Source organism: Artemia sp. Qi Xiang Cuo, chromosome 12, assembly GCF_049724085.1.
Source record: "Artemia sp. Qi Xiang Cuo chromosome 12, ASM4972408v1, whole genome shotgun sequence".
Taxonomy (NCBI): Eukaryota; Metazoa; Arthropoda; class Branchiopoda; order Anostraca; family Artemiidae; genus Artemia; species Artemia sp. Qi Xiang Cuo.
The window spans coordinates 41,064,791-41,077,465 of NC_142805.1; the positions used below are offsets into that span (position 1 = coordinate 41,064,791).

General features: G+C 36.4%; 1 protein-coding gene across 5 annotated transcripts in view; it reads right to left on the reverse strand.

Moving 5' to 3' along the window:
* LOC148946119 (protein IMPACT-like) overlaps nucleotides 1–12,474 on the reverse strand; it is a 36,713-nt gene extending 24,239 nt beyond the window's left edge. Inside the window, exon 1 of one of the 5 annotated variants that reach the window (XM_089097790.1) lies at nucleotides 12,456–12,474. Coding sequence is in view for 1 of the 5 variants with exons in the window: in XM_089097786.1 (XP_088953912.1) it covers nucleotides 9,573–9,574 (2 nt within the window). In the remaining 4 variants the exon portion in view is untranslated. The other 4 variants (XM_089097787.1, XM_089097786.1, XM_089097789.1 and 1 more) reach the window with 4 other exon arrangements.
* Between the last annotated feature and the right edge of the window lie 201 nt (nucleotides 12,475–12,675).

Consider the following 12,675-nt stretch of genomic DNA (forward strand, 5'->3'; position numbering starts at 1 on the left):
TTCAGCAGCTCTTTCAAAATTATAGACAAAATACTTTTACAATTTTTATTGCCGATTTTGTGTACTGGTGTCATTTGCACAGTATTCCAGTCTTTTCACATTTTAACTGCAACAAGAGACCAACTTACTAGGGGCCATAATGTTTGAATAAAATGTTGCTTTTATCAATTAAAAGTACAGTCATTGGGAATATGGGGCCTATTTTCATAAAAAGCACAAAACCCTTGGATTTGACTGAATTGGTTATACCAGATTTCCAGCCAAAGGAAGAAAATCATTTTCATTAATTCATATTATTAGCTGAAAAACTTCATTTGCCAGCTTTTTTGTTGTATCCCTCTGCTCTCATACTATTGGCCTAGGAACATATACCCAAAAAAATTCAAGGGAATCAGTAAATCCATTGTCAGGAGCTAACATCTTTTGCAAATATTTTGGGTTAAAAAAATATTTCCATGTTACTTACCATGTTTGTAGAATAGATATCCTATGAATAACAATGATAATCCAAGTAGGTTTAGTGTAAAAGAATGTCTCTTAGACAGGAGACACATAAAGAATCACTTGTCAGAGAATAGCTTCAGGCATTTCAGAGTATGATATCACACAAGCGTGACAAAGCTGGATTTTAAAGACCCAATGGATTATTTATACAGATGTACGACTTGGCATTACCCCCCATCTTAAAATTTTAATGGTCAAGAATGGGATGGAAATTCTTTGGTTAAAATTTGACCTCATCAGGTGCACCATTTTTTTAATGAAAAATATAAAAAAAGTATTTCTTAAACCTAGGAGGTTTTTTTTTTTAATTTCTGAATGAAAATACCAAAAAAAATTGTGTTTTTCAAAGTCTAGGGGGCAAATTGCCTTCCGCCCCTGCCCTCCTGAACCTTAGAGGTTTATTTTTAATCATATACATATTATTCCATACTAGGAAGTACTTTGTTTGTTCCTCTGTCTGTTTCATTACATGACTCCTATCGATTTCTAAATAAGTAGGCCAATGGGGCTGAAACTTGACAGGTATAGCCCTCTCTGACAGGGAAAGGTCAAGTGGGGAGGGCTGGAGGATGAGTAACACATCGTGCTATAGAACTTTGCACTTGTTATAGCACTAGTGGCATGTATTTACAAGTTTGAATAGTTTATATAAATGTTTAAACATGGCTTGAAAGATGATATATGTTTGACTTGTCTTAAAATTAGGTAAACACAATGAAAAATTAACAATGCTTTTATATGTCGAAAATATTTAAATGTCTCTTAATAATGTAGGCTGTAAATAATACCTCTTTGTCAGGTTATCTAGTGTAGAGAACCTAATGCGTAGAACAGAGTAAAACTGATTTCTAAATGAATGTACCAATGGGCTGAAACTTGATGCATACAACTCCTCTTGGTAGGAGAGTGTTAAAAGGAGAGAACTAATTGTACTGAAACTTGAAACATATGATTGATTAATAGACGACTCGTAATACCAATGCGACGCCTACCAGGGGTTCGAAAAGAGCTCACGTTTGCCCCAAAAAAGGGTGTGATAAGGGTTTGGTGTGTGAAATAGACTTAAATGCTGCGCCTTTTCGCTGAAGAGCAGGATAGGCAACGTAGAGCTCTGAACGTAGTTGCGTATGGTATCCCGTCACAACCAGAAGAACAACTCTGCATCCAGTCGTACCTCAGCCAAAACTACCAACTCCAAGACATTCGAATTACTAATGTCAAAAGACTTTCCATCCCAGCAAACTCACAGTTCGTAAATACGTGCCCACTAACCTCTTCTCTTTTCCCAATGTAGACATCAAAAGGACAACCATTAACTGTTCTCTTGAAAACCACAAAGATATTCAGTTTTGCGGTGACGCATCAAAGGCTGAGCGTGACAAACGTAAAACTCTCATAGATACACTAAAAAGGCGAGCAAATTCTGGTGAATTTATACTTTTTAAAGGCCAAATTGTGACAAAAAACGTTGCTGCATATCGCGGTTGGAAAGTTTTAAAGCCAGCACTGAACCCGGCCGCGATGGAAACATAACGGTTTGTACCTCGCGACGTGTAAATAGCCCTGATTTCTCGCAATTATCTTCTTCGTTTCGTAGAACTTTAAGTGTTTATCCTTGTGTATCTTCTTTTGAAAATGAACTTACCGAACTTTGCTTTTCATGTGATAGTTCGAGTACCTCGAACTTTCTTAGTGCCGTTTCTGAATTAACCTCTACACCATCTTTGTCAAATGTGGTCACAACTATGGAACCTTTGCCACTGGACGACAGGTCATGAAAGTCTCAGAACAATAGTACCCTGCGTGTCATCTCTAGCAACGTTGTTTCTATAAAAAATAAGCTTCTAAATATCCAAGTGCTCTTAAAAGATGAAGAAGCAGATATTGCTGGGTTAGTGGAGATTCTACCAATAGTTACTACAATACCTGTTACATAAAGTGTGTTGCCAGATCTCTGGATTTCAGTGCTTCGCTAATTTGGGGCAGCCAAACTGCAGAAGAGGAGTTGGTATCTATGTCAGAGAAGGTTTCCAGGCTAGTCTTATTAACCGTCTAATTTTCAATGTACCCTGGGTGGAAAATTTATCGTCTGATATTTCTTTTCAAAAAAATTAAAAAATCCATATTGGGTGTGTATATAGAAGCCCTAGTGCACCCAGTCTTGACGATTGTGAAATATATCTTAAAACAACCATTGATGGGCCTCAGTATCACCAATAGTTGTATGCCTTGTCTATCTGATAACTTCTTTCATCAAACAGTTGATAAGCCAACAAGGCATCATGGCGACCAGAATCCTTCCTTATTAGATCTCGTAATTTAGAGCAATTCAGATTCCCTCATAAGAAAAGAATTTCTTCCTCCAGTTGGCAACAGCAACCGCTCAGTCATCCTGTCTGTGTTACCCTTGAATAGTCGTCTGCATCCTAATCTTTGTCCTCAAGCTTTTACTGACTATCAAACAATACAGAAGGAACTAGTCTCAGTAAATTGGTCAGAACTCATCATTTCTGATATCAACATATCATGGACAAACATTAAGGAAGCCCTCCCATGTCATCTACCAAAAACTCTTCCATTCCTCACAAAGGATGAAAGAGAATAATCAACAGGAAATCTAGAGCCTGGAAAAGGTGCAACGAGGAAAAAACACAAGAAAATTGGCAGAGGTATGCAAAGGCTTGAAACCTCGCCTCCGATGTAGTTAAGAAACTGAAGTCTGAACATGAGGATAAGCTTGCCACAGATATCAAGGCAAACCCCAAATCCTTCTTGAGAAATGTTTCTGCTAAAAATCCTGACTGTCACACCATTCCTGACCTCAAACATAATGGCATAGCCCACTCATCACCAGTAGATAAAGCTAATGCATTGAACGCCCAGTTTGCCTCTGCCTTCACCATCCGATCTTGTCCAACTATCCCTGCAGCACCATCAATTGTAATATCTGATCCATGGCCTAAATTGTCAATTACTGAAGGAATGGTCTTAGATAGTCTTGATAAACTTGATGTTAACGAATCCATGATCAGAGGGGATACACCCAAGGCTCCTCAAGGAGTGCTGAAATTTCTCAGTTCTCCCCTGTGTAGGCTCATCCAGCTATCCCTACAAAATGGAAAACTACCATTTGATTGGAAAACATCCTATATCATACCAATACATGAAAAATGCCCCAAAAATCATGCAGAAAATTACCATCCCAGCAACATTACTTCTGCAGTTGTAAAGGTGCTTGACAGATTTGTCAGCAGAGCTCTAATTCAGCGCTTGGAAATTAACACCATTCTTACTTACCCTCAACATGGCTTCAGATCTTTAAGATCCATTGACACTAATCTAATACAGACATATGAGTATATTACATCATTGTTAGATAGAGATTTCCCTGTCGAAATGGTGCTCATGGGCCTCTAAAAAGCATTTGACAGGGTTTATCATGAATTCCTTATCACCAAACTAAAAGTGGCAGATGTTGATGATGTTATTGTCAAGTGGATACAAAGTTTCCTTTCAAGAGGAGCACAAGTTGCATTAGTTCATGACTCCCAAGGTGCCCTCGTTTCTCCTCTTTTACAACTGTTTTAAGCAGCATTCCCCAAAGAACCATTCATGGGCCAAGTTTTTTCAGCTTATATATAAATGATGCACCCAATCTTCTCTCAAACCTCCTCACTCTTTATGCTGACGATTCAAAACCCGTTGGTAAAGCAGCTACACCCTCTGACTGGCAATCTATCCAAAAGAACCTTAATATTCTTGGGACTTGGGCTCATACATGGCTCCTCTCTTTCAATAGTGATAGATGCCATGTAATACATTTCAGCAATCACAATCCACATCAGCAGTAACATCTTCAAGGTAACCCCTTTTTGGCAGTATCTGAAGAAAGAGATCTTGGAGTCATTGTTGATTGTCAATTTAAGTTCAGCACCCATGCAAAACCTATAGCATCATCTTCCCTCCAATCTCTCTGAATGATCAAAAGAACTATCTCCAGCAGACGCCCCAAATATGTTTATGAAGCTCTAGAAGGCACTAGTTTGCCTGTGCCTAGAGGTTGGAATGACCCTGGCATTACCCTACTTCATGAAGGACAAGGAAATACTAGAAAAAGTACAATGTGGAGCAACCAAAATGGTTAAAGGACTCAAGCAAATGCCATACAAAGAGCATTTATATCACTTGAAGCTTCCTACTCTCACATATGGAAGGAAACAGGGCAACATGATTATGGCCCACAAAATTATTTTCAAAAATACTTTCCCTGGTCTCCTTGCCTCCCCCCCAGAACTTTCTGTGACAAAAGGGCATTCCAAAGAAAATTTTCAAGAAGCATTCCTCAATCCAAGAAAGAAACTATTTCTTCAGCCAGTAAGTAACAAACTTGTGGAATCAACTGTCTGAAGATACAGTGGTTGCTGATTTGACAGGTGCATTCAAGCAAAATCTTGACAAAGAATGACAACAGCAAGAGTCCCTGTACAACTGGGAAGTTGTTGAGTCCTCAACCCAAATGTAGCAAGCAACTGCATCAAACAACCTACAGAAGTCCTAACAAAGCATTAGGCCTACAAGGATGGTAAATTCTTAGATTTGCTCCAAGCTGCAATTTAAGGTAATTAAATACACTTATAGCCCATCCGGCCCTTAATAGTAGGAAATAGTCGAAAAGCTAGTGGGTGGGGGAGATTGTTGGGGAAGAGGACAGGTAGGGGAGCTTAAAGAATATGAAAGTCTGAATAGAAAGATATAATCCCTCACTTGCAGACAGAGCAGATCAATATACAGCATGTGTGACCCTCTGTGGTAGAAGAAGGTTAAGCAGAGAATAGAGAAGGAGTCGTAGAGGGAGGTAGCATATTGTCCTTTGATCAAGCACTCATAGCTTGTGTTTATACAGTTTTATGAGTTTAGATAAATATTTAGACATGAATTGATGTGTTCTGAAATGTGTAATAAAAAAAACAATACTTAAATGTGTAAAAGAACATAATTCAGAACGTTCTAAATATATTTAAATAGTTTATATAAGATCTTTTAATGAAGTTCTCTAGCACATTCATTACTATTTTGGTGTCTTGAAATTTGGCTTTTGCAGCAAGAAATGGCAGTAAATATCCTAAATTGGTATATATAGGGGTGGGGGGGGTGGCAGTGAATTCATTCCTGAAAAAAATGATTGTCATATTTGGAAAGAGCATAAAAAAAGGCACCAAGTGGTATGTTTACTGTATTTGTAAGTCAGTTGGCCAACTGCATTCAATGCTGGGCAGTTGGCTAATAGCCTACATCAATAAAAGAAATAAACATTTTTGGGGGTTTTTATTATTTTTCATGCTCATTTTTTTCTATAGTTGACTCATTATATGAAATAAGCCAATTTGAAAAAGAAAATGAGCAAACTTTTGTATAGGCTTATAGTCAGGGGCTAGCCTCCTATATCTGGCCTGATTAGAGATAGAAGGGGGGCAGTGCTCAGACACAATTGTCACAACTGTTTCAATCTATTTAGAAATAGCATTAAATAACATAATTCTTTTATACCAATCTTCTGCCCTATAGGTAAGACCCTAATTTCTGGTTTAGGCTAGTTTCAGAAAAGCTCCACTGGTTTATCTAAGTTTGCTTTAGAGGGATAAGGGGTGGATTTAGATATTTCAAAAAACCTTCCCTTGGAATCACTTAGGCTTTGAACCTAATCCTGAAAGTTACATTTGCCTAACTGAACTAACCTAGGCCTAGCTTACTTCAAAGATAGCAAAAAAAAAACACCTGACACTTTACCAGATTACAGAATAGATAATCAAATGATATTTTTGGTAAAGTACTCTGTAAGCAAATTAATCTAATGTTAAATTTTTCAATATAGTGATTATCAAGATAACTCAGAAATAGATGTACCTTTCTCATAACTCAGAAATAGACATACCTTCTCAGAATAGAATAATATTTTCATCAAAAATATAAATATACCATTTGGTTCTGTTAAAAATTTACTGTACCCCCCCCCTTCTAATGGTCATATATAGACCCTGAATTGCATAACAAACTCATCTAATAATTTATATAAATGATGGGAAATTATTTGCTTATAAACAACATAGGTTATACATCTGACCATTAAGGGTGGGGTAAAGTAAATTTGCAACAAAAATAAATGTTATATTCAGTTTTGGGATGAAATTTCTGATTCCAAAGGGATATCTAGGCTATTTCTTAGCTATCTCAATAAGGTAAAACTCTAGTTTAAAGGGCTTCTTGCTATCATGGAATGTAGTAGGTGAATAAAATTTTTGGGAGTGAATTCAGGGCTAAAAATGCACCCTGCAAAGGTATTGCCAAGGTATTTTGTCTACCCTTTTGTTATTTCTATAGACTACGTATCTAAATTCTGAAAAAAAAAACATACTACCCAAATTTAAAGTTTACATTCTCTTTTCATTGGCTTTAGTTTTTGAAAATGCAATTCCTGTAGTTTCAGTAGAATTATAAGCAGTATCGCGGGTTTTTTTCTGAATTACAGAAATAGATTTAGGAATTTTTAAAAACTTATAAATTGGGATTGGGCAAAGGTATGAGGTTGAAAACGCCAATCTTGTGCCTTAATTGAGAAAGAGCTCTATTTTGCAATGTTTTACTATTATAACACAAACATTTTTAAGGTCAGTACCCTCTGGAGGGAGATGGAGTGGAGGCAGGTGCTTTGAAATGTCTTCCCAGGAGGTCACTAAGGTTCTGGTTCAATTCCCAAAAGTTTTATGGTAAATATTTTGCAGTTCATATTATTGACTCTAGAATAAAGTAAAAATACCACTTTTATGCCTTTTTTATGCTTTTTATAGATATAATAATTGGTTTTCTTGCAAATTCAAATTTAAGCCCTTTTTGAACCCTTGAAAATGACCAAGAATTTCTAGTCTTTAGGTATAAAAAGTCTTAAAACATGGGTTTCAAACTTACCATTTGATTATATCCATATTTTTAAAGTTAAATAATCCACAAGCATTGATTTATCTCAATTAAGTTGGATAAAAAAAAATCAAAACAATTTCTCTATTATTCTATCTGCCATGGTTCTTCTGTCAGCTTTGATATTTTTTTACATATAGGTGAAACAGCAGTTTTTAAGTGGTCTAACAGAATAAGAAGACAACATGGAGGGTTTGTTTTGGATTTTTTTTATTCAACTTAATCTTGACAAATCAATGTTTATGAATTATACAAAATGGATTTATAATGAAATAGTAGCCTAAGTTTGAAAAAAATGCTATAGCCCATTTTTATACAAAAAAAATATAAAATGAAGTTATTATTTTTTCAAGGGTTGTAAAAGGGCTTAGAATTGAATTTGCAAGAAAAGTGATTATTGTATTCAAAAAGATCATAAGAAATGGCATTTAGTGGTATGTTCACTTTATTTGTAGGTCAATAATATGAACTGCAAAACATTTACCCAAAAAACTCTAATCCAATATTCTTAGATTTTACCTAGCCTACTTCCCCATGCCCTAATTTGGGCTGCAGATCCATTCCTCAAACTTCCATTCATCTAAACCAGAAACTTCCCAAGATGGCAGGAAATATACTACTGCTTTTGAAATTTACCAAGAATTTTCTCAAAAAGAAACTATGGGTGTTTTTTTACTCATCAATGTGCTAAGATCTTACATCTTTTGTCAGAAAACGCTTAAAAGTAAAATCTTTGAACAAAGATCTTAGGGTAAGACACCCAGTAGTTGGCCACCTGCCTATTCTTGGACAGAATCTTTGATAGGAATGAATCATCATCCTATTCCTGGTCAAAAGTCTCTAATTCCGGCCACCTGCGATGCATTAATCACTTTAAAAACTTTTTGACATTTAAACTACTCTAATTACTGTATTATACCACCTAGAAACTTAATTTTTGTACCAATAAATTTCTGAAGAATTTTTGAACAAGTAGGTTATTAATTCAAATAGTTTTGCTTGTACAGTGCTTCCTATTTTTAAATTTACTAAGAAGTGTCAAATCTTCTTATAGACAGACATATAGGAATCGCTCATGTATATAGTTATTATGCAATATTGCTTTGTTCCATTCATTGATTTCCTGTTATTGGCTTTTGTCAACCATCATGAGATGGGTTTTTGTCTGCTTGTTGCTAGGCCTATAGACAGAACTTGCTAATTCATGATTTGGCAATCAAAACATTAAATTGTAAAAGGTTTATTAATATAAGAAATTTTTTATTTAAATTTGATTTTCAGAGAAGATAATAATTCAGATTGGAATTATTGAGAAAAGTGATTATCCTTGTTATTCAATGTGGGCAGGTGCAGATCAAGGATTTTTTTGGGGGGGGAGGGCAAAATCAGTGGATTCTATAAAAAAAATTACAGGGCGCAATGTAGGTTGATCTGATAAACTTGCATCAGGAGTAAGTTTAATTAACACAAACTTGAGTTAATTAAGTAAATTATGCTCTTTAATGATCTTTTTTATGCTCTTTAAGAATATAGTAATCATTTTGGTTGGAAATGAATTTTAGCCCCCACCCCAATATATACCAATTCAGGGTATATATTTGCACATTAGGGGGTGGGGGTAATTTTATTTCTGATGTAAATGAGAGGTGAGTTTAAACTTCCCCCCCCCCCTAATGTGCAAATATATACCCTGAATTGGTATATATAGGGGTGGGGGCTAAAATTCATTTTCAACAAAAATGGGTAAATATATACCAAATCATATTATTGAGTTAGGAATAAAGTGAATACACCATTTGATGCCTTTTTTTATGCTGATTACAAATATAATAATCATTTCTATCGGAAATGAATTTCAGCCCCCCCTTTTGTGCAAACGTCTTTCATCATTCTGCTCTGACTGGCAGAATTCATTCCTGAAAAAAAATGATTGTCATATTTGGAAAAAGCATAAAAAAAGGCACCGAGTGGTATGTTTACTTTATTCGTAAGTCAATAATATGAATAACGAAAAATTTACCCTAAAATAACCTGCAAATTATGTAGCCTATAAATGTATCAGATGAACAATGCTTATTGATTATTAAGGTCCTTGCATTAGTCTAGCGAATTAGTAAGTAGCATAGGCTAAGTAAGCAATCGGATTTACAGCAGTTTAAGGTCCCTGTGTTGTGCAATTTTAAAAAAATTGCCTAAAATGAGACATCTAATGTTTGCAATATTAAAAAGAGACGACACTTTAATTAAAATTCAAATCATAGATTTATAACTTTGAATATAATTAAATACAATACAATTACGTCTATATAACTACTAAAATATTTCTATGGTTCAAATACCTGGCAACACGATAGAGGATTTTGAACTTACTCTAAAAAATTAAAAATTGAAGGAACTTCATTTCCTAATTTGTCTAGCGCTAAACTGCGGATAGACTTTGTGCAAAAAGAAGCAAATACCGAGTATGGTATAAAAACAAGTTTACCCTTAAACCATTGTAAAAATGGGATAAGTCTTAATTCGGTTCAAAAGTCAGCTATATCTCAATTCAGTGAAAAACAAGCTTAAGCCTGATTTGATGCAAACGACCTTAGTCTCGACTCAAAGTGAATACGAGCTAAGTTCTGAGTCAGTGCAAAGAGGTATAATTCTTAACTTGATTATTTGAAAAAAACTACGTTTTCTAAGGAGTTAAAGAGGCTGAGTCACAAGTTCGAACCTTAAAACATACAGGGATTAGGAAGTACAGTTGTGGGGGGGCTGCCGCCCCCCAAACCCCCCGCTTTTGCAGCCTCTTTTGTTAAGATTTTTATTTTGGGGGTCTACCGCCCCCCTCAACCCCCGCTTTTTCCCTTGCAAAGAAATGCTTTGCAACACGAACGAAGTCTGTTTGATTTTTTTACCGTAAGTACATCCTATTGCATCTCTTTGATTAGAAACAGTGCTGAGCCTGTTTGCCGGATTTTTTACAGGAGATTTTTCCCTTACCGATAACAAGCTATAATGTGATTAACTTATAAATTTTGAACAGAAAAAACAGGGAACAGAAGAAGGGCTCAGCATAAACAAGCAGTTTAGGTTCAGGTAGGTTCAGGTTCATCTATTTTTCCATCATACATAATCACACTGAATACATAACTATACCTGGCACAGAGACAAGTTTGTAGTTATAACTGTAACAGACTGAGTTGTCGTTGCCAAAATCTTTGAAGATTAAAAAAAAATGCCATTGAAACAGTTTCATTCGTGTTGGTACGACCAACTGATTGCAGGCTACAGGACTTAAAAATCTTAACAAAAGAGGCTGCAAAAGTGGGGGGTTTGGGGGCGGCAGTCCCCCAACAGTACCTCCTAATCCCTGTACTTTTTAAGGTTCGAACTTGTGACTCAGCCTCTTTAACTCTTTAGAAAACGTAGTTTTTTTCAAATAATTTCTGCACGTTTTTGTACAGTTTATTACTTATAATTGCTTGACTAACTGTTAGCTGATCGTGTCAGGAGTTAAAGTTGGGGGACTGCCACCCCCCACACCCCCCGCTTTTGAAGATTCTTTTTTAAGGCTTTTAATTCCTGAATACTCAAATCAAATGCACAGTAAGATTTTCTTTTTTCTACTTTTCTTCGAGCATGCGGGTATACGGCATGTTATCAAAGCAGTGGAGACTTACCTGTAAGCTGATGGCCGACTGTAATATTCTTCTGGAGACGCCTGTTGAGCCGAAGGATTTAATAGATTGGATTTAAAAAAGAAACTGAGTTTCTTTTTTAAACTTTAAATTTAAGAGATTCTACTTTAAATACAATGTATGAAAAATTAACTCTGACGGGAAATCGAACCCGGGTCTTCCGCTTGACAGACAGGAATAGTGACCACTGTGCCATCAGAGACTCTTGTTAATTTATTTTTAGTCTCTGCAATCTATTTTCGACGCAAGCAAATACAAAGTAAGATTTTCGTTTTTCGACAAAAAAAACTTCTGGGAAAGAGCTGGAATTTTTGGAAGCTAGCAGTCAGTCTTGTCAGGTTAAGAGGACTATTTTGATCTTATTTAATAATGAAATACTATGCTTTTAAGAATTTAAAAAATTAACATGGGCTCTTATAAGAAAACGAGGTTTTTCGTAAATGTAAATTCGGGGGATGATTTTTTCGGTCTGAAAATATCAAAAGGCCCTAACAGGTTGAATTCCGCTTTGAATGAGTTCTCATTCACCCGGATCCCTTGCCAACTTTGGCCTGTAGGCGTGTCAGATAAAACAAAAATAACGTGATATTTGGTTTTTGGAAAACAGTGAAGGAGTGATCGGATTGAGCTGAAATTATAAGGATAAGCTCCCAGGCCCTAGGAAAACTTATCCTCTTAATTTCAGCCCGATCGGACAACGTTAAAGGGGACTATGGTGGGAAAAGTTAACATGGGCTCTTATAGGAAAACGAGGTTTTTCGTAAATGTAAATTTGGGGGATAATTTTTTTGGTCTGAAAATCTCCCACTCCCTAACAGGTCGAATTCCGCTTCGAATGAGTCCTCAGTCACCCGGATCCATTGCCAACGGTGGCCTGTAGGCGTGGCTGATAAAAAAAATAACTTGATGAACATTAAGTGGCTATATTTGCTTTTTGGAAAACAGGGAAGGACTGATCGGATTGAGCTGAAATTTCGAATATAATTTCCCAGGCCCTAGGAAAGCTTATCCTCTAAATTTCAGCCCGATCGGACAACTTTAAAGGGGGGCTGTGGTGGGAGGGTCGAAACTTCCGGCCCACTTTCCCCCATGAAGATAAAGTCGGAGGGGGGTGAAATTTTGCATGTTTCTTAGTTTGAGCTTAGGCTACAAAATGCGATCACCGTCGTCTCTCTTCGACCACTAGGACCGGAAATCGCTAAACATTGTGGTGGGTCGCCTCTTTAAAGAGGCACAAGTGTGCCTCCTTGATCAAGAAACAATAAAAACGATCCAATTTCAAGCTGTACTCACCCAGTGCAAAAAAAGCAGTCCTGTCTCGGTGCAAAAACGAACCAAATCCAGACAAGGTACAAGAACAAGGTAAGTTTGGACTCGATACGAAAACAAGATATACTACTACTGCTACTACTAACAACTCACTGCAGGAGCAAGCCACCTGACGCCAACACACCTGCACACGCTCCTCCTCCATCCCAATCTATTTAAAGCCTCCCTCTTTACACCTTCCCTA